The sequence below is a fragment of the Chenopodium album genome, chromosome 27 (genome assembly GCF_948465745.1).
Source record: "Chenopodium album chromosome 27, dcCheAlbu1.1, whole genome shotgun sequence".
NCBI lineage: Eukaryota > Viridiplantae > Streptophyta > Magnoliopsida > Caryophyllales > Amaranthaceae > Chenopodium > Chenopodium album.
In genome coordinates this window covers 4427340-4449361 of record NC_137860.1, presented here as the reverse complement: position 1 = coordinate 4449361, position 22022 = coordinate 4427340, and the positions used below count along the sequence as shown (strand labels likewise).

Sequence of the window (22022 nt, the reverse complement as noted above, 5' to 3'; positions counted from 1 at the left end):
AATATATGTTATTGATATGTGTCACCCTTGACACTCTTCATTATGACTTGGTGCCACATGAGTAATGAACTAATGACATGGTAAGTCTACGAAACCTTGTTTAAAACTTGAATACTTACCATCTAAGCTCTATTAATAATGTGTCTTTTTAATCTTCTTAACAACAATTATCTTATTATTAGCAATAATTATGTTATATGCACTAATAATTTATCATTAATTTCATTACAGCCATTACATGTTACAGTATTTCTTATCGTTTTATAATTTCACTAACCATATAAAAAGTTTCTATTTATAGCTTGGTTTGTGCGATTGCTTGATTTTGTTGTATTGTTACAGTTTCAAACTAATATATATTTTTAACCAATTTAAACTTAAATAATGTTTACTAACAATAGCAATTTTATAACGATCAGGACGTCATCCGGGCCAAAAGCTAACTATATTAATTCTTGTCATAATTGCTGATATTATGTACTTGTATTTATGTATTAAAAGACATTCCTAAGAAATTTAGGTGTCACGTGGCACCTTCCTCAATCAATCGAGTGTTTCATTTACGTGCTTAAAAATATAGCTCTCACAAAATTTGAACTCACGAACTTAAGTTTTAAAGTATATTGTTAACCACTAAGCTATTACCATATTATATGTCATTCTAATATTATTAAATTAAATATAATTAAGGATTTTAATCATGAAATTAATGCAAAACTTTAAAATTTTGAAAAAGTATTAGTACAAACCTGTTATGTGTTTGTAAACATATACTGTAGTATAATAGTTATTTGTTAGCTGTTTCAGTGCATTCAATAGCTAAAAAGCTAATTATTGAATGATTTAATGTCAAAAAACTCATAAGTGCTTTTGAACAGAAAAACCTTACCAAACCCCCAAATTAGCTAAATTGGTCGAACACTTTTTTTTTTTTTTTTTTTTTAAACACCATGATCAAACCTCTAATAAAGGCTGAATAAGCTAAAAACTCTTTAAATGAGTAGTGACCAGTGATTAATACTTCCCGCCAAACAACAAAAAATTACACCTTATTTTATAAACCTCAATCATACATTTGCCAATGAATTGTTATAGAACAAGATCAGTTGTATCACTTCTTCATCCCCAACTTCAATCCTCTGTATTTTCGATATATAAGCGTGCATTTCATACATACTTAGACCAACATACAGGAGATAAATTCAACAATACAGATTTACTTTCATGGCTTTCTTATCACCCAAACCCAGAAATTTCTCAATTTTATACCAAAGGGTTCTCAAATATTACCAACCAATTCATTGGGAAGGCTTTGCATTGTATTTGCTTCAAGGGTTTGATCCCTTTTAGCATATTTCATTCAAATACTTTGATTGGTATGTATTCGAGATTCGGGTGTATTGATGCTGCCCACCATGTGTTCGATAAAATGCCGCTTAGAAATGAGGCTTCTTGGAATACTATGATTTCTGGGTTTGTGAGAGTTGGTTTGTATGTGAAGGCTTTTGAGTTATTTTGTGAAATGAGAAGTTTTTCTGACTTTGCTTCAAATGGGTTTGTAATATCGAGTTTGATCACTGGTTGTAGTAGGTCGAATAATAATATGATTTCTCAAGCATTTCAATTACATGGTTTTGTTGTTAAGTCAGGATTATTGGATGATGTCTTTGTTGTTACTTCTATGCTGCATTTTTATGGAACTAATGGGTTTTTGATGGAGGCTAAGACTCTTTATCAGGGCATGCCATATAAGAGTGTAGTTACTCGAACTGCGCTGATGGTTGTGTATTCTGATAGTGGACAACCTCAGGAAGTTATTGATCTGTATCAGCAGATGAGGGAAGAAGGGGTAGGCTTCAATAAGAATACATTTACTGTGGTGATCAGTTCTTGTGGGATGCTTCAGAATCCAAATTTGGGTCTGCAAGTTCTTGCACATGTTATAAAGTTTGGGTTTGAGTCAAATTTATCGGTTTCTAATTCTCTTATATCGATGTTTGATAGCTTTGGAAATTTGGATGAGGCATCATATGTGTTTGATTTGATGAAGCAACGTGATACAATCTCTTGGAATTCAATAATTACAGCATATGGTCATCACAAGCTTTGTGAAGAATCCCTAGGATACTTCAGGCAGATGAGTTTTGTTCATGATGAGGTGAACTCGGTTACACTTTCCAGCTTGTTATTGGCTTGTGATACTGTTGATTTCGTAAAATGGGGCAGGGGAATTCATGGTCTTGTAGTCAAATATGGATTTCATACAGATGTTTGTGTGTGCAATACTCTTCTTACCATGTACTCTGGAGCTGGACAGCTTAATGATGCCGAGTTGATATTTACTACAATGCCAGAGAAAGATTTAATCTCATGGAATTCAATGATTACATGTTATACCCAAAATGGAAAATCCATGGATGCCTTTCGATTTTTGAGTAGGCTTTTGAAGGCAAGGGCATCAATAAACCAAGTCAGTATTGCTAGTGTGTTAGGAGCATGTACCAGCCAAGAGTTCCTTCCTGAAGGCAATATTGTCCATGCTATTGCTGTCAGTTCTGGCCTTGCCAATAATTTGATTGTTGGTAATTCATTGGTTACCATGTATGCAAATTTTGGTTTGACAATTGAAGCCCAAAAAGTTTTTGAGACGATGCCTGATCAAGACACTGTCACATGGAATGCTTTGATTGGAGGATATGCTGAAAATGAAGAAGCTGATGAAGCATTTATATCCTATAAGTTAATGAGAAGAAGAGGCTTGCAAGAAAATTACATAACCATAGTGAATCTTCTTTCTTCGTTTTCTTCTTCCAGTAGTCTGTTGATGCGTGGAATGTCTGTTCATGCACATATTGTTTGTACAGGTTTTGAATCAGACGAGTATGTGAAGAATTCTCTTCTTACTATGTATGCCAAATGTGGTGATCTTGACTCAAGCAGTGTACTATTCAGTATATCCAGGAACGTAACTCCTGTCACTTACAATGCCATAGTTTCTGCTAATGCACGTCATGGCCGGGGAGAAGACGCATTGGAACTGTTCAAAAATATGTACAATCTGAGGATGGATTTAGATCAATTTACCTTTTCCAGTGCTTTTGCTGCTGCAGCCAACTTGGCAATTCTGGAAGAGGGTAAAATGCTCCACGGACTGACTGTTAAAATTGGGTTGGACATAGATTTGCATGTAATAAATGCTGCAATGGATATGTATGGGAAATGCGGGGAATTGGATGATGTCTTGAATTTACTTCCAGAACCATTTAACAGGTCAAGGTTATCATGGAACATTTTAATTTCAACTTACTCAAGGCATGGGCTTTTTCAACAAGCAAGAGACACTTTCCATGAAATGCTTGATGTAGGGATAAGACCTGATTATGTGACTTTTGTCTGCCTTCTAAGTGCGTGTAGTCATGGGGGCCTTATTGATGAGGGTCTTGAATATTACTCTTCCATGACAAGGGATTTTGGAATTCCACCTGGAATTGAGCATTGTGTATGTGTGGTTGATTTGCTTGGGCGATCAGGAAGATTCGCTGAGGCTGAGAAATTTCTGATTGAAATGCCAGTATCTCCCAATGGATTTATTTGGCGGAGCTTATTGGCTGCTTGTAGAGTTCATGGTAATGTCGAACTTGGTAAAAAAGCTGCACAGCAGCTTATACAAATGGGACCTGATGATGACTCTGTATATGTTTTGTATTCTAACGTATGTGCATCAAGTGGGAACTGGGAGGATGTGGAGAGTATCAGAAATCAAATGCAATTGGGTAATGTAAAGAAAAAGCCTGCATGTAGCTGGGTCAAGTTGAAGAACAAGGTCAGCTCTTTTGGAATGGGAGACAAAACCCACTCTCAGACAAAGCTAATAGATGCAAAGCTCAAAGAAGTCAAGAAGCTGATTACTGAAGCAGGTTATGTCCCTGATACAAGCTTTGCTTTGCATGATACGGATGAAGAGCAGAAGGAACACAATTTATGGAACCACAGTGAGAGACTTGCTCTTGCATACGGGTTAATTAACTCCCCAGAAGGCTCAATCCTCAGAGTATTCAAGAACCTTCGTGTCTGTGGTGATTGCCACACTGTTTTTAAGTTTGTTAGTGCAGCAGTTGGCAGGGAAATTCTGTTGAAGGATCCCTACCGGTTTCATCACTTCAAATGTGGCAAGTGTTCATGTGGGGATTTTTGGTAGCCGGGATGCCATTGTATAGCTGCATAGTAGCAAATACACACACACACACACACAAACATTTAAACTCCTCTTTACCTGTACTTATAAGTGAAGTGTGCAATGAACTGGTGTTAGGGAAGAGGGGCAATTTAGGGAGTAGCTTGAAGGAGAACTTAGTTAGTTTGTTAGGGAAATGCTCTGTAAATATACCTAATTAGAGAGAGATAATCATGTCGAAATGTTGAAAGCTTTGGGTTAGCTTAAAAGGCTAAATTGGGAAAGAATCTACCTCTCAAAAGTGGAATTATCATCTTCTACCTATGTTCTACCATTTATGATGCCCAAGCTATGGTAATTCACAGCAGTCTATTAAATGTACTTTTTGTTGTTCACTAATTCACTTTCTTTACTTTGTTTTCTCTTTTTAGCTCATTTTAATGTTATGTACTTATGTGCATTGCACAATCAACTTTTAATTTTTTATTCATGGCAAACAGTTGGTGAGAGTATGGTATATCTTTGTGGTGAATTTTTTTGCTTTATTTTTATTAAACTGAACTTTTTTTTTTCTTTTTTTTTTTTGCTGAATTTAACTAATTTATGCTAAATTGGATTTATTTTTATTTAATTTAAATCATTTTTGCTAAATATTGTTTAAATTATGACATGTAGTCTATAGTTCTATACACACCCATAAGTTTGTTTGTTTGTTTATTTATTTATTTATTTTTTCTAATTTTTTAAAATTTTTTTTATAGAAATGTTAAAAAAAGAAAAAGGAGTAAAAGTCTTCTCCCCGCCAAATAAACATTCCAACTCTCTTGTACCGTCTTTTAGTCTCTTTCATTAGTCATTAGCTCATTACAGTGATTCAGGTCATATATTATCATCACCAATATTCTTGTTCATCAATTTGGTCGTCAACTCATATATAGTTGTGGTATTATCATCTGAATCTGTTCATAACTTCATTCCCTTCAATTCTACTGCGATTATCATCGGAGGTTGAACTTACTATCAATTGCCATTGATGACCAACTGACGCCGGAATATCTTCGATTGAGGAACTTTGAATTATTATAATGGACATCGCTTCGCAGTCGTCCACTCTCTCTCCTCGTCATCGTATCATTCAGGTCATGCTCTTCTTCTATTTGTCTTTTTGGATTTTGGATTCTTGGTGGTAGAGATAGTCGCAAAGGGCAAATGATGTAGACGGAATTTGATTTTAGGTTTTCCGAGACTTAAATCAATTAAGATATTTGATATTCCCTGATTAACCTTTCAATTTCTGCTACTAACAAATTAACAATTAGCAATTATATTTGTAAAATTCTAAACAAAATCCGGATTCTTTATTATTTGTTTTTTGATTAGTAGGTTTTTTTGGGTATGCTAGTGTTGCTGAATAAACTTAATCAAGGTAGATTGTCATAATTTGTTAACGATTAGAAAGTTTGATTTTTGGCCGGAATTAATGCAAAATTTGCCCTTTTTTTTACACAATTTAGGGTAATTATTAGAATGTCTACAAGAATTAAGGTTGTATTGTTCACAATACACCCTAATTATACATGTAAACTAGGAAATTACTAATTTATTGTTTGAAAGAAGGTTTATATCTTGATGAATCTGCACATGATGACCCTAGTAATGTAGTCGACATCACGATTAGCTTTGCTACAGATTATGCATGCCTTTACATGCTATAATTTCATATTACACTCAAGTTTGAGACACGTAGTCGTGTTCTACAAAAGTAGTCAACCGTCAAGCCTGAGTAGAACTCGACGCCAAAGCTCAAATGTGCAACTTAGAAGTGAGTGGGGGCTTAGAGACATTAGGGAGGCATTGTAAGTTGTGGGTTATAAATTATGTTCTTTTGTTAAATGATCTTTATAGAGCCATGAAGCCTGAATAAAAAAAGTGATATCATAGTATGGGAATTCTTATTAGATGTCTATGCTATATTTTCAGTTATGCTATCAACCATAATGTTCTGAAATCCTTCAAAAATGATTTCCATTATCAGTTGAATAAATTGAGTTGTGCATTTTAGTGGAGATTTGTTTTTAAGAAGGTTTATCAATGAGGATCTTTTTAATATAAAGAAATCTATATTAAGATTTGTACAATTATCTTTAATACATGTGTTGGAAATATTTAGGCCTCTTTAGAGGCTTTTGATTTGAAGTATATGATAGTATACACATCTGCTTGTATCGTTGTCTAATACTACAACTAAAAGTTAACGAAGGTAGTATGATATACATTCTGTATAGGGTAGAATTCACATGGTTGCATAAATGCATCATTGTGTCTCACAAGGTTCCTTTCCTAAGAAAGGAGGGGAGTTATAGTATGTCCCTTCCAGAACAAGCATATTTATGATAAAGTTATGCTCTTATAAAACCCAAAAAAAAAAAAAAAAAAAAAAAAAAAAAAAAAAAAAAGGAAATGTTAACTTAAAATGATATACTTCCTCCGTTAACTATTATTTGCAACAAAGGGGGTGTTTGCGGACTCTTAGGCAAAATTTGTTTGTGAGAGTAAAATGGAGAGAGAAAAAGTTGGGTGCATGTGATGAGGAGAGAGATAGAGAGAAGTAATTACCTAAAATAGAAAAAAAAACATTTGTTGCACATAATAGTTAGCATTCATTTATAGTATATGTTGCAAATAACCGTTAACGGAGATAGTATTTAAAAGCAGAAAACATTAACCTGGATGTGTTGGGATATTGGGATTTATGGAGAAACCAAGGAGACATGTACAGTGTGCCAAGGATTTTGTGCATGTCTCCTTTGGCGCTTTGTGCGTGCCTACGTGTATACATATTGCTTTGACGTTGATTCTCTCTCAAAAAAAAAAAAGGGTCAAAACAAGAACATTTAGAAACAGAGGGAGCAGTATTTTTTATGTCGAATGATGACATGCACACAATGGCCCACACACAATTGACAACCCCTTTGTAATATGTACATACAATTATCTTGGCATTATACTTTGCTAAATGGTGATTGTCTTCTTTGGCAGGGACTATCCATGATTGGTGTTCCCGAGGAGTACCTAAGAGATCTCCAGCCTGGTTTGGTGTGTTTTATTAAAAACAACAAACCCTTGTTGTCTGAAATAGTCTCAGTCATTTTACCTACAGACCTAGGTATTGCAGGGGTGGTTTGTGAAAGGAAATTTGGGTCTAAAAAAGCATTGGACCATATGAACTTGAAAGATGTCTATCATGAAAGTATGTATTGGTTAAAGTGGTTGATGTTTGGGCACGAACCAAATATCGCACTGAATAACCTGGCTAATTTAAATGTTGGTCAGCGTGGTGTGTGTGGTGTTATTTGGAGGAAAAATGATTTAGCATTTCGCTGTAATACCTGTGGACATGACCCAGCTTGTGCAATCTGTCTTCCTTGTTTCCAGAAAGGAAATCACGAGAATCATGACTTTTTTACCACAACTCCTGGTGAGGGATGCTGTGATTGTGGCGATGAGTCTGCATGGAAACGAGAGGGCTTTTGTTCAGAGCACAAAGGCGCAGAACAGATACAGCCTCTTCCAGATGAGATAGCCAGTTCAGTGGAACCAGTCTTGGACCTGCTTCTCAAGTTCTGGAAAGACAACATGTTAAGAAGAGAGTCAACCTATAAACATGGTACTGAGCTGAGAAAAGTTGTTAATGAGCTTTCCTACAGTGTGGTGGAGATGCTTCTGGACTTCTGCAATCACAGTGAAAGTTTGCTGAGTTTTGTTTCTAAGAGGTTGATTCACACAGTTGATTTACTGAAATTGTTGGTAAGATCTGAGAGGTTCTTAAGTTCTGATGTCACAAAGAAGTTGCATGAGTTGCTACTGAAGCTTCTGTGTGAACCTATATTTAAGCAAGATTTTGCGGAAGTATTCACAGAGTATTACTCTGTTACTGTTTCTGAGCTTCTTAAGACATCTAGCTATGACTTTCATAATTCTCTAGTGATGAAGTTTTCTGTGCACATTTTTACTGTGCCAACACTGGCCCCACATCTTGTAAAGGAGCGTAATCTCTTGGCTGTGCTGTTAAGATGTCTGGGGGAGATTCTCTTTTCTTGTTGCGGAAATGATGGCCGTATTCAGGTAATTTTTATTTATTTATTTTTAATTATTATTAGTTCTGTTTATTTGTTGTGAGCTTGTAATTACGCTTATGTAATATGAGCCTTGGTTATAAAGCGTAACGTAATGGACTTGCCCACAATATCGTGTATTAGTTAGGTTTGATCTCTGATGTATTGTGGGATGGGAGGGGGGTTAAGTGATGATATGTTTTGAGAGCTATGCCTTTCTATTTAGAGCAAGATCACAAGTGCTTCTGTGAGAGTTGTTGGGTAACTTATGTAATTTTGTTTCTCAATTTTCTATAGTATTTCTGTACAAAGGCAAGGGCAAGTATGCTGATGATTCATGTGGTACTCCCTCTGTTTTAATATAAGTGCTACACTTCGTCTAGCATGGAATTTAGGTGGCTGAGTTAAATTTGTTAAAATATTGTGTAATTGGGGTTTGCAGGGAAATTATAAATTAAAGAGAGTGGTTTCATATTTTATTCTAAAGTTAAAGATGTGAGAGGAAATAACATAAGAAGAAATGTGAGTGTGGACCGTGGGAGGAAAGATATTGTACCATAATGGAGAATATTATACATTAGGTATTGTTCACTTCACTTGAAATTTCACTTATCTTATTTTATTAGCCCTAAACTTTTCTTTTCTGAACTTATTACTTTATTAGCCCTTATGTTATTTCAACTTATTAGCCATTTTCTTATCTGATCTTATGTTACCTCACATTATTGGACCTTTTTTTTTTTTTTTAAATGTTCGAACCTTGACTTTATTGGACCTTATTATAAGGTCTTGTTAGACTCTATTGGAACGTATTAACCCTATCTTATCTTTTGTGAACTTATCAGCCCTTATTTAATCTTATGTGAACGCGCCCTTATATGAACTTATTATATCGTAAATAAATTGAGGAGAGTAGAGGCTAATGGAGGATTTGCTCTTTAAAAATATTGGCCGTTTTTGGAAATTGTTGCTCTTAAATAAGGTAGGGATTAGAGTATTTGATATGACTTTATTAACTATTTATTCCTTTTTTTTTTCAAATGATTATTTCCTGTATCAGGCTCGTACTCTAGATTTATTATGTGTTTCATTTTTTTTTTTTTCATCTTCGAAGAATGCTACCATTTTTTATTTGAATAAATTACTATTAGTAGGCATTCCATATCTTATGCCTTGATATGCTGTTTGGAAATTACTATGCAGTTTAGCATGTGGCCAGCTGTACACAATCTATGTATCCGTGTCGTGAAAGACATTAATCATGTTCTAAGCCATTCTGATCTACTAAAGTATGTGACACATGAACGATTCGACATTGTCAAAGATTGGTTGCAAATTATGTCTTTAGTGCAAGGCATGAATCCTCAACAACGAGAAAGAACCAACTTTAGAGAAGATGTAAATGCTGAGCTACCTTTTGATATGTGCAATAATATTGCCAAAATTCATTTTCTTTTAGTAAAGGGTGCTTTCTCTGGTTCTGACTATGGTAGTAAAGAGATGGATGAGGCTTCTTCTGAGAGAGAGAAAAAAGACACTGATGATGAATATAGTAAAAAACTAGCTGAAGTTGGAAGGCTTTCTGGTGAAGTTTCATCACAGAAGTTGGGCGCAAATCAAGATTTTGTAGTTTTGCCTTCTGTCTTACAGTTGGCTTTTGAGACAACAAAGGCTATAGACTGTTGGTTGGCAGATAGTAATCTTGTTTCTCATGTCACTAGCGACATTTCATATTGCATATCCGCATTCAAGGAGGCCTCATTTAGTGTCAAAAAAGGGGTGTACACTTCAAACTCATCTGATGTCTCCTCAGGGAGTACACTTCAGACACTGACACATGCCTGCCCAGTTAATACTGGGGATGTGGATAAGGATGTGAATTTCTTGGAATCAGAAACATCTGTTGATAAAGATGCCTTGTCTTTGTTGAGTATATCTGTTTGGCCAGATATTGACTACGATGTAAGCTCACAGGGGATATCATTACATACGCCCTTTCATGGATTGCTGTCTTTAATTTTGAAGCAGGCTCTTAGGCACTATTATGGAGACTTTGTACTGACAAATAAGGATGATTTCACCTATCTGAATCCTTTATCCGACCACCTTGATTTTTTTCAAAAAGTACTTAGAGGCTGCCACCCATACGGATTTTCTTCATTCATGATGGAGCATCCTCTTCAAAGCAGGGTATTTTGTTCCCAGGTTCGTGCTGGGATGTGGCGGAAAAATGGCGATTCTGCTATATTAATGTATCATCGATATCACGTTATTCGCTGGTATGTAGAAAGAGTTTGTAAATCTGAATATATCTACCCATTTATTTATCGCTATGCATCAATCTGTAAATTGTGCTTGTGTGCAAGTAGAACGGGATGTGGCTGTGAATATGGGCACATATCAAGGTATTGTTCATTACTGCCACTTGCTCATTTAGTTTTTATAACTTTTTTTCTTTTTTGCAGGTCTAATCAAGAGTCAGAGCTTGATCTATTTTTGCTGCAGCTATGTGCTGCTTTTGCTCCAGCTGACCTATATGTAAAAAGAATTTTAGAACGTTTTCAATTGTCCAATTACCTTGCTTTGGATCTCATGCATGTTAGTGAGTATGTCATCTCTTCAAACTTCATAACTAACACTTGTTAATTTATTTCCTGAAGATCTCCTTATGAAATATGAATCAACTTGCTTTTGTCTACTAATTCTATTTTTATTTTATTTTTTATTTTTGTGCTGAACTTGGGCTTTATGGCTCATTAATGATGCTTATTGTCTCTTTTTCTATCACAATTGGTTTACTTTTTACTTCCATATCTGCAGGTATGAATCTGTTTTAATGCAAGAAATGCTCACTCTAATAATACAGATAGTCAAAGAAAGGCAATTGTGTGGACTAACAACATCTCAGAGTCTGCAAAGAGAACTGATCTGCAAGCTTGCAGCAGGTGATGCTACACATAGTGAGCTTGTCAAGGGTCTACCTAAGGAACTATGCAAACTGGATCTGCTACAGGAGGTCTTAGATAAAATTGCTTCATACTCCAGTCCATCAGGATTAAATCAGGTTTGCCTTTTATCTGCCTGTTCTTTTCTCCTTTCTTTTCCATTCTGTGTCTGGCTCATTCATTCATTCTGTCTCATAATTTTTTTTACTTCAGGGGAAGTACTCCCTGCGAACGCCATATTGGAAAGAACTGGATCTGTATCATCCATATTGGAAACCGAGAGACTTGCAGGTTGCTGAAGAAAGATACTCTCGATTTTGTGGGGTTTCAGCCCTGAGTACTCAGTTGCCAAAGTGGACAAACGTCTATCAACCATTAGTTGGAATAGCTAGAGTAGCTACTTGCAAGACTACCCTCCAGGTTATTCAGGCTGTCCTCTATTATGCTGTCTTTACAGATAGATCAGCAAAATCCTCTGTCGTTGAAGAAAACAGATCAGCAGAGTCACGTGCTCCTGATGGGGTACTTATAACTGCGCTGCACTTGCTTTCGCTAGCTTTAGATATTTGCTCTTTAGAGAAAAAATCTGGCCGTATATCTACTCATGATGGGGATTGCTTTCCGTTGCTGTTTGTTGCAACGGAGGAAAGTGAAGTGGGGTTGCATGATGAATCTGGTTGCCCGAGCTTACTATTACTTCTGGTCATGTTGATGAGGATGCACAGGAAAGAAAACATGGTCAGCTCAACGGAAGCAGGGAACTTCAATATTTCTTCCCTTGTAGAAATTCTGCTAAAGAAGTTAGCTGAATTAGACTCGAAATGCATGGTGAAACTGCAGCAGTTTGCTCCTGAAATTGTTAATTACAGAACTGATGATATAGTGGATCTAAGTTCAGCTTCTGATACAAAGAAGCGGAAGATGAAAGCCAGGGAAAGACAAGCTGCCATTTTGGTAAGACACCACGGCTATACTATGCGTAAAAAACCTGATTACTGACATTAGGACTTGAAAGAGTGCAGGAGGGCAGAATTCAGCTATTCAATGATAGGATTCTTACCTCAATTGAATAGTTAAATATTTTATTTATGTTTTCATTTCATACAGTTTTCTATAATCTCCCCTTGGATGTGGCTATATAACTCTTTAGAATGGTCACTTTCTTGACATATTTGGCTTTAAAGTGTTGTGAATTGTGATAATTGTTTATGATATGATTTTTTTCTTGCATTGTACAGGCAAAAATGAAAGCTGAGCAATCTAAATTTCTAGCAAACTTTAAGGGTTCAGCTGAAACTGAGTCTGATCATTCTGGCTTTGGGAATGTGAAACATGCTTCTAATGTACTGCAAGAGACACATGTTTGTTGTCTTTGCCATGATTCCAATTCTACAAACCCAATATCTTTCCTTATTTTACTTCAGGTATGCCGATTTCATTCTTCGTTCCTAGTGTAATAGGCGTATTTTTATCTCCATTTTATTGGCGTTTCTTTTTGGGGAACTTTTTTTTCCTTCCATTTTTAAGATAGGCGAAGGCATCAAGGCAAAAGAAAAGAATGGATGAAAAGCCCTATTGGGGAAAAACAACACTGCATGAATTATCTTTCTCTTTTGGCTTCTTGCCAGCTTGGGGTGGTGGTGGCCTAGTGGGATTGGTTTAGATTTTTTCGAAATTTCCTTTTGTCTGAAATGGAAAATAGAGAGTTTCCCGTTACTTGTGTCAAGGCTGATCCTCAAAGCTTTGACTTCTCTAAGAGTCAAAGTATTATAGCCAGCCTGCAATTCAATTATACAACAATCCTTGGGCATATCAAGAGTGGGTTTTTTCCTCCTGTGGGATGGGATAATCTAAACTGAATACATCCTTCTAAAGATATTGATATCAAACTCTTTCTAGTGGGATTCCACAGCAGCTCCATTGTTTATGTAACCTCAAAGAATACATCTTATTAGAAATTTTTATCCTATCAGCAATGAATTCTATTGGATTATCAGCCCTTTAAAACTAATTCTTGTTCCTGCCAGGATTTATTGTATTTGCGGTTGTAGGCTGTAGTTTTGGATGGAAAATTGTATATGGTGGTTATTACAACATAGTTCTTTCATGGGTTGGAATGTGAGGCATTTAGGAAGGATTAAGTTTAGAAGATGGGTGTACCAAAAATGTGCTTGATGAGATGGATGTTGTGGAATCATCATTAAAAATGTAATTAGGATGTTCAGTCAGGTAGGAGCTGTATGCATTAAGGATTAAATAAAGGAGTACCAATTACATTGGATTGGGCATGTGCAACAGAGGCCAGTAGATGCTCTAGAAAGGAAATCTGAGAGGTCAATCAATCAATCAAACAAAGCCTTAATCCCATAAGTGGGGTCAGCTACATGAACCAAATTTGATTATTCCTTAACACCTACCACACCTACCTTTTTGCGAATAACCTCATTTCTGATTCTATTTTTTTATAGTGTTTCCGTACATCCACCTTAACATTCGTATTTCTGTAACCTCCATCTTTTTAATGTGCTTCTTCTTAGAAACCCAACATTCAGTACCATAGAGCAACACTGGTCTTATGGCAGTGTAGAATTTTCCCTTCAACTGTGAGGGAATGCTTCGGTCACATAACACCACGACTTAATCCTGTGGGCCACGTCTTGATCAGATTTTAGAAGAAGCCAAGGGTGGCCGAAGATGACATGGAGGGATTTAAAAACGATATGAAATATATTGGATTTGCAAAAGCATTTATTACTGGATAATAGCGAATAAGGGAGAAAAGATAAATCTGTGGATGACCAAAAGAAATTAATTCTTGATTCGTGCAGCCGACCCCATCCTTTTGGGATTAAGGCTTTGTAATTGTTATTGCAGCTTGAACCTTGTCATTTCTGAATATATAGGTCAGTTCATCCCCTATGACCCGATTTAGTTACCTATCTGGTCCACATTTTGTGGTTCAAGAGGCGGAATAACAAACCAACAAAATACCAATAACTGCATTTCGTTGTGTAATTCTAAAAAAATAAATCTTTTTTCTAGCTTGCTAGGAATTAGCATGGTTTCTGGCATAATTACAGCTTAACAATGGCAGAAATTAGGGACTGAAAATGATAATTGTATTGATAATATGTGAATTACACTAATCAAACGATAATTCCACTTTCGAGAGGTGGATGCTCTCCTAACATGAGCTTTCGAGAGGCTCACTCTCTCCCAATAAGAATCCTCACAATATTCAACATGATCCTTACTCCTCCTAATGAGGTCTATTTATAGAAAAAGTCTCATAACTAACTCTAACTTATTCCTCAAGACACTACTAATAGGCTATGACTAATGTGCCCCTCCCTCAAATACTGATTCCTTGCATAGCTCTAGAGGAGAAATTCCAAATTCACTTATTCCACTTAATAAGTCTTTATAAGGTGCATCCTTAGAAACCCACTGGTTTTCAAGCTTTCTAGCATATCTCAATAGACCAAGCTTTTCTTATCAGCTTAATTAATCCGCTTTCAAATCCAAGAATGGAGTATTTTTTGTTTTTTTTTTTTTATTCATTTTTGCTACTTTGGTAATTATTCTTTAGACAACCTCATCAGTGTTGTTTTGTTGGCTAATAGATATTGTCTACAATAATCTTCCGAATATTGCTTAAAACACTAATTTATTTAATTTTATTATTCGTTTTGAAAAATAAACAGAAATCCAGGATTGTAAACTTTGTTGACAGAGTTTATTCTGCATGGGACCAAGGCTGGCATTCTGATGGGTTGGAGAGCTCTGTAAAAGCATGTACGGAAAAGGATCCTCTTGCTAGTGGTTCTAATGCCATATCTGTGGAGAGTTTACCATCTTCTGAGTTGTTGCCGTTAGTTGAAGGTGCAATAGATGAGTTTGCTGCTCAGGCTCACCCTGAAGAACTTACTAATTTTATAGTTTTTTGTAAGTCTAAGTTTCCCGAGCTTCAAAAAACAAAAAAACCTGGAAAAACTGCTGAGATGAGGAATAAGACTGCATACTCCCTTGAGTCTTTAGAGCAAGATCTATTTTTATCTATTTACAAAGAGATGAGTTTTAATCACAACTCTGGTTTTACGAGCAATGGTGAAGGAATCTCTACTGCAGAGGATACTACTAGTTCATCAAACCAGGCCTCTCTGTTGCTTGGAAAATACATAGCTGCTCTCACAAAACAGTATAAGGATACTTCACAAAACAACATATTTCCTCCTTATGATGGGTTTGACCCCTCAAATTGTGATGGGATTTATATTTCCTCTTGTGGCCATGCAGTTCATCAGGGTTGTCTTGATAGTTATTTGTCATCAAATGAAAGGTGAGTTTTGTTTGGTGATTCAATTTTCTGTGACTTCTACTCTAGATAAACAAAGGTATTCCACTTTGGGTACCTCTCCCTTTCAGTATTAATTTTTGGTTTAATTGATGATCTGAAACTGATAAACGTTAGAAAAAGTCTCCAAAAGGTAAAAAAAAAAAATCAAAAATTCATAAAGAAATTCTGAAATATTAGAAAAAGAAATAAAGCTATTTTGGGAGAATTCGTGAGTAGTTTCTTTTTTTTTTTTTTTTTTTTTTTGGTGCACTGATTTGGAAATATTGATAAAAAGACATGAAAAAAATGCAACTTCAAACTTTAGGGATGACTGGATGATTGGAGATGGAAATCCCATTGGAAAATCCTAGGAAAAACAAAGTTTAAAGAAACATTTTTTGCATTTAAAGGTACAAAATAGTACTACCTCCGTTTCATATTAGTTGCAACTTTGGGGTATTATTTGTGAGATATAAAATATTTCAAAGTTGCAACTAATATGAAACGGATGTAGTACATGCATTTCCTTAATTTGAGTCCGTTATCGTTTTAATCCTCCTTTCACCATTAGGCTCTGTTTTTTTTTATTTCCCCAACTTAAACCGATAATATTCTGTAAAAATCATACTTTAATTTGATCAGGAAAAAAAAAAGAGAGAGAGAGAGAGATTATATAAAAAAAATTAGTAGTACGAGAGTACTAATCTTACCAGAGTTACCACACTTGATAACATTGCTACAAATAAATGTTTAAGATGTAAAATCAATTTATCATCCTTATGTGAAAGTTTTATTTATAGGCTTCATACTAATTTTACCAGAGTTACCACGTTGTTGACAATCTTGACATTAGTGCTTTCAGTATAGTGGTGGCTATTAGCAAATAGCAATTGACCAATGCAATTTTTCAAGGAATGAATGGATTGAAGCATCTTTCTGTTTAAGCTATATAATTTTGGTTATCATGTAGGTGATGACAGATTCAACTTAGTGTGCTAGTTTGAAGGAGAAAATAAATAAATAATTAACATAAACAGCTGCCCTACCTGTACACATTTAAGTTGAATACTTATGCCTTCTCATACAACACCTTATTTTTTTATTTCAAATGTCCTTTGCATTGCACAATCAAGTGTAATTCTTGACAATTAGTTAATGAGAGCATGGTATATCTCTATGGTAATAGCTTTCTTGTCTTGTTATATCTGGTCTTCTTACTCTAGAAGTCGTTTACAGTTATTGATGATATAAATTGCAGACTTATCAGTAGACGAATGGTATCTGAAGGCGGACTTATTGATGATTCAGATCAAGTACAGTTCTATAAGATCTTTAGTGCTGTTTCTTTCCAATTTTTTGTTATATTTCACATATTACTTCTTTACAGGGTAAGTTTCTCTGTCCTGTATGTCGCCGCCTTGCAGATTCTACACTACCTGTTGTACCAGGTGATTCTCGTAATGTTTGGGAGCAGCCTACAAATTTCAATATCCCTTCAATGCATTCTCTTGGCTCTTTGACTGCATCGAAGGAGGAATATGGTTCATTGCGGCTTCAGTATGCCTTGTCTATGTTACGCACTGCAGCTTCTACTGTTTCAAGAAGTGAAATGCTGAAGGCTTTGCCTATTCAGAGAAATACAAGGATCAGCCCTAATCTTGAACCTGTCTTCCAATTGCTAAGTGAAATGTATTTTCCAGGGAAACAAGATGTTTTCTTAAGATCAGGGAGAGTGAGCCCTTCTTTTCTTATGTGGGCCACTCTCAAGCATTCACTTGTATCAACAGAAATTGCAGCTCGTTGCGAAAAGAGCTCTCTAAGTGCAAGAAAAGGCCTTAGTTCTTTGTATGATGAATATAGGTCATCTTGTGGGTTTATACTGCCAATGTTGTTAAAAGCCATCCAAAGCACTAGAAGCACACACTTGCCTGATTTGCTTGTAAGGTTTAGAGGCCTTCAACTCTTTTCAGCATCCATTTGCTCTGGCATTAACAACGATAAGTGCCCAGAGGGAGCAATCAGTGGAGAAGGTAGGAGATTTTTTTTTTTTTTTTTTAATTGTTTATGTTTATATCCTTTATTACTATATCCATCACAAAACTATGTTTCTGACCGAGTGCAATTCACTTGTCTTTGGGAAAATCTGTTTGATGTCTGTATATTCCCTCTATGTTATTACTTTTATGTATCCATCTTGAAACAGTATTTGTAGTTGACTGAATTGCTCTTCTCTTATTGAAAAGAATTAGTGGTGGACAGGTGAGAAAAATATATTCATTTTAGGTAAGTTGTAGTAAAATCTAAGTTATATGCTATTGGCCAATTTCTGGAAAGTGTGAATAGCTGAAATTCCACATGGGTGGAATAGATTTTCCTGCAGATATTGAGGTCTCCTAGTTTGAGTTTCATGTCTGTCTTTGCAGTTTTTGCTGCATTTTGCAGATATTTTAACTTTTGCTCTTTAGTTCTATTGAGTATTGACGATCTTCAAAAAAGGTTTTGATTAATATAGTGTGTACCTCTGCTTTCCCTTGTAAAAGGTGATTTTTTTTTTTTCTTTTTTTTTTCTTTTTTTTCCCCTTTGGGTGGGTAAATTGGGGAGTGTTTAAGTGTATGACAGAAGTGGTTTAATTATTTATGTTTTGTAATGAGACAATTCACTAGCTTCAGGGAAAAAAAATGTGTGAAAAAATGCTTGGATCGATATATGATCAATTTTTCCATCTTTTTCTTTTATATTAATGCATTGCACTTCAGCATTCTATGAGAATCATAAAGTTACACACCGTATAATATAATGTTTATTCTACAATGGTGTAGTATGCTCTTCATCTAATAAAGTATATTTGGCTAAATGATGCTTTTATTTTTTGGAGGCACGGTACATGGACAGTACTCAATATGATCTATGGTGCCAATCTTGTCTATACATATTCTTAAATTTTGATTTTAGTTTGATGGCAGTTCTATATAAATCTTTAACTGTCGTCATTTTCTCTCATATTGACTCTTAAATTTGCTGAGCTTATTTCATAAACGCGTTGCATCTGATTAGTTTAATTTTTCAGGAAAATTATTGTGGATATTAAAACATGCAAATGGGGAGATAGTGTATCCTGATATGCACTTTTGGGATCAAGCTTCAGACCCTGTTCTTATCCATGATCCTTTTGCAACATTGATGTGGGTTCTATTTTGCCTTCCCTCTCCATTCCTGTCAACAAGAGACTCTTTCTTATCTCTTGTGCATGTCTTTTATGGTGTCTCTATCATTCAGGTGTGTTAGAATTTCTTAAATATTACTTTATTGGTGCTGCAACTATGTGTTGATTCATCATCTCTGTATGCTTTTAAAACTTTTCAGGCTATATTCACATACTGTTCATACGCACACCGCGACGTGAATGATTTAGGATTCCATGATTGCCTGATTGCTGATATAGCCAAGCTAGCCGAAAATTCTGCCATTACAAAGCAGATTTTCGTTTCAAATCATGTCGACCCGTCTTGTCATGTCAAAGATGTGGTTGATAATTTAACCTTACCATATCTCCGAAGATGTCTGTTGTTACAGAAACTTCTCAAGTGTTCTGAAATTTTACCTTCCCCTTTGAGGGTTGATGACTTTGATAAATCAATAGGTACCTCTGATTTCCAGGAGGATGCTGGTATGCTGGGAAATAGGGATGAGACAAATGAATTACGCAACATTTTTAGAATTCCTCCACTGGATATTCTTCTTAAAGATGGAGGTCTACGTTCAATGATGTTAAAATGGTTTCATCATTTTTCTAAGGACTTTGAGGATCAATGTGCTCACCGTACTCTGTATTCAACTCCAGCTGTTCCATTTCAGCTGATACGTCTTCCTGCTGTTTATCAGGATCTTGTGCAGAGGTTTTTGTTTTGCTTTGTTTCACTTTTCTCTTTACTTTATAACTTTTATAAATTTATTTATTTTCAAACGTTGAGTGGGTGATTTTAGAATTGATTTTAGTATGCTAATTCTACCCAAAAAAATGAAAAAAAAAATCTCTAGAAGCTAGTTAGCTAGGTTAAGTTCAAGCTTTAGTGTCATGATTAGGATGGGCTATTGTCATTGTTGCTGTTAAATTTAACTGAAACAGATTTTTATGTGTATTGCTTAAATTATGATAAAATTCTCTATGAAATGATGCTGTTTAATTAATTCAGGTATATAAAAGTTCCATGTCCAATCTGTGAGACTGTGCAAAATGAACCTGCCTTGTGCCTTTTGTGTGGTAGCTTATGCTCTCCAGCCTGGAATTCTTGCTGCAGGTTAGTATCACTTTTTCCATTCTTATTGAATCAATAGAGAATAATGATTTTTTTTTTTTTTTTTTTTTGGTACTGCTTTCTGATATTATCATTGTATCTAGTGGAAGCGAATGCCAAGCTCATGCAACGTCATGTGGTGCTGCGACTGGGGTGTTCCTTTTGATTAGGGTAAGGATTCCATGGCCTCTTGCAGGCTATTATTTTCATTGATTTCACTTTTTCTTGAGACTATATGCCTACCCCCTCCGCCTTTTTTTTCGTGTGGATTTTCACCATTTTTTTTTTCTTGACCCTTGTGATTAGAAAACAACAATTTTACTTCAGCGAAATGCACGCAAAGCTCTTTGGCCTTCACCTTACCTTGATGCATATGGTGAAGAGGTAACAGTAAAATATCAGAAGATTTCTTTTGCAAGTTACTTTTGTTCTGTCAAAGTCCAGTGAAGTATAGCTAATGGTTTACTCACTGTATGTCTACAATCGGATTAAGTCAACATGCTCATGTTTCAGTTAATCCATAGGGTGGACTGATAGACTGGTTATTTTGTTATATGTCAGAAAATTACAAAGTTGAATTAGGTTTCCATCATCTAAGTTTTATTTTCCATTACTCATATTTTATTCACAGGATCCTCAAATGCGTAGGGGCAAGCCACTGTATCTAAATGAGGAGCGATATGCAGCTTTGACGTACATGGTGAGGGCTGAAATGTTAACATCATTTTGTTGCTTTCTTTTTAGCAATTTTGTTGCTCCATTGTCATACGGTTTTTTTTTTTGGGTTTTGGACATAGCCAGTGTCATACATTAGTACTACTACTAACACTTTTTCAAGTTCTTGTACGCTAGCTCTTTTCATTTCTATTTTAAGCTCTTGTACAGTTGTACACTAACACTTTTTCAAGTTCTTGTACGCTAGCACTTTTCATTTCTATTTTAAGCTCTTGTACAGTTGTACACTAACACTTTTTATTCAGGTGGCTTCTCATGGCTTTGATCAAAGCTCCGAAGTTCTTCGTCAAACCACAATCGGTCCCTACTCCTTGGTTTAATTCTCAGAAAAAGCTCTGGTTGTGTGGTACACAACTGTCCTTGTGTATTTTCATTGTGTGTCCGTAGTTCATGAAGAACGTCAGATGCATAGTTGTGACCTACAAGCGAGCATTGCAGATGAGTTGACATGAAAAGTGACAACGATATATATAGGAGATGAACCCTTGTCCACACCTCAAACCCTGATGACCACATACATAGTTTTGACCTGCTGCGCCCTTGTAAATTTCAAGTATTCAACCATGTAAGCTTTCTTCACAAACTGCTTTTGTTTGATTGCAACATTTGCCATTTTTAGAAGCATAAAGATAATATATTGTTTCTTGCAATTTGAGGTTTTGTAGTTGTGATTTTATGCTGAACTTATATGTGTAGGGTTGTAGAACAACTATTATTTGTGAAAAATCTCATATATTGTTATCCTTGTGGTTACCTATGATGCAATGGTTAGATCCAACTATCCAAAACATGATAGGTATGATGCTCCAGAAATAACAAACAGTTCTAATAAACCAACATAAAGTTCAAACAAAAATTACATAGAGAAAAGGACATTTAATGTGATTAAAGAACATGACATTGTGCTAAAAAATATGGAATTTGAAGAAGCAGAATTTCTTTATATATTTTGAATTTGTTCTTTTAAGAGGATCTACATCATAGCAGGATCTAATTTGTGTCAATGATATTTTGTGATGCTTTACGTACTCCACAGATCTATTTATAAGTTTACATTATTTTCAAAACGTTTCATATAAATATTATTATTATTTTTTTTTTTTTTTTTTAATGAAGCAGGATTACAACCATTGAAGGAAGGGAAATTCTTTTAAGATATATACCTATACGAAGTTGTACATATTATTGACAAACTTGCAAATAATTGTAAAGTTTTTGATTTTTGTTACTTTGTGATTTTTGATATACCACAATTGTGATTTTATGTACAAAATTGATGCTTGGCACAACATTTGATTTGAAACATACAGCATATTAATCCTTGAATTTTTTTTTTTTTCTGAACTAATCAAATTAAACTTTGACTATGATTTAGACTAATGTAGTAAAAATTATTTCTTTTTCAAGAATAGTAAACACAG

At 35.1% G+C, this 22022-nt stretch overlaps 1 protein-coding gene and 1 pseudogene across 2 annotated transcripts; both read left to right on the top strand.

Moving 5' to 3' along the window:
* Nucleotides 1–1081: 1081 nt before the first annotated feature.
* Nucleotides 1082–4324, top strand: LOC145619581 (pentatricopeptide repeat-containing protein At2g03880, mitochondrial pseudogene; annotated as a pseudogene).
* A 347-nt stretch (nucleotides 4325–4671) lies between these two features.
* On the top strand, nucleotides 4672–21948 carry LOC145620837 (E3 ubiquitin-protein ligase PRT6-like). Of its 2 annotated transcripts, none has more exons than XM_081675553.1 (18): nucleotides 4672–5313; nucleotides 7214–8299; nucleotides 9493–10568; nucleotides 10755–10895; nucleotides 11110–11353; nucleotides 11448–12188; nucleotides 12473–12658; nucleotides 14939–15573; nucleotides 16829–16883; nucleotides 16958–17600; nucleotides 18639–18847; nucleotides 18935–19467; nucleotides 19765–19869; nucleotides 19971–20037; nucleotides 20173–20250; nucleotides 20498–20566; nucleotides 20847–21166; nucleotides 21721–21948. In XM_081675553.1, the coding sequence occupies exons 1-17, from the start codon at nucleotides 5260–5262 to the stop codon at nucleotides 20919–20921; spliced, it is 5997 nt and encodes a 1998-aa protein (XP_081531679.1). In that variant the 5' UTR covers nucleotides 4672–5259; the 3' UTR covers nucleotides 20922–21166; nucleotides 21721–21948. The 2 variants fall into 2 exon arrangements, with proteins under 2 accessions (XP_081531679.1, XP_081531680.1); XM_081675554.1 differs by having other exon boundaries at nucleotides 21718–21948.
* Nucleotides 21949–22022: the final 74 nt, after the last annotated feature.

Coding starts and splice junctions, on each gene's coding strand:
- LOC145620837 (XM_081675553.1), top strand. CDS start 5,260: ATGGACATCGCTTCGCAGTCGTCCACTCTCTCTCCTCGTCATCGTATC. Junction 20,251..20,497: donor TTGATGCATATGGTGAAGAG/GTAACAGTAAAA, acceptor TTTTATTCACAG/GATCCTCAAATGCGTAGGGG. Junction 20,567..20,846: donor ATGCAGCTTTGACGTACATG/GTGAGGGCTGAA, acceptor CTTTTTATTCAG/GTGGCTTCTCATGGCTTTGA.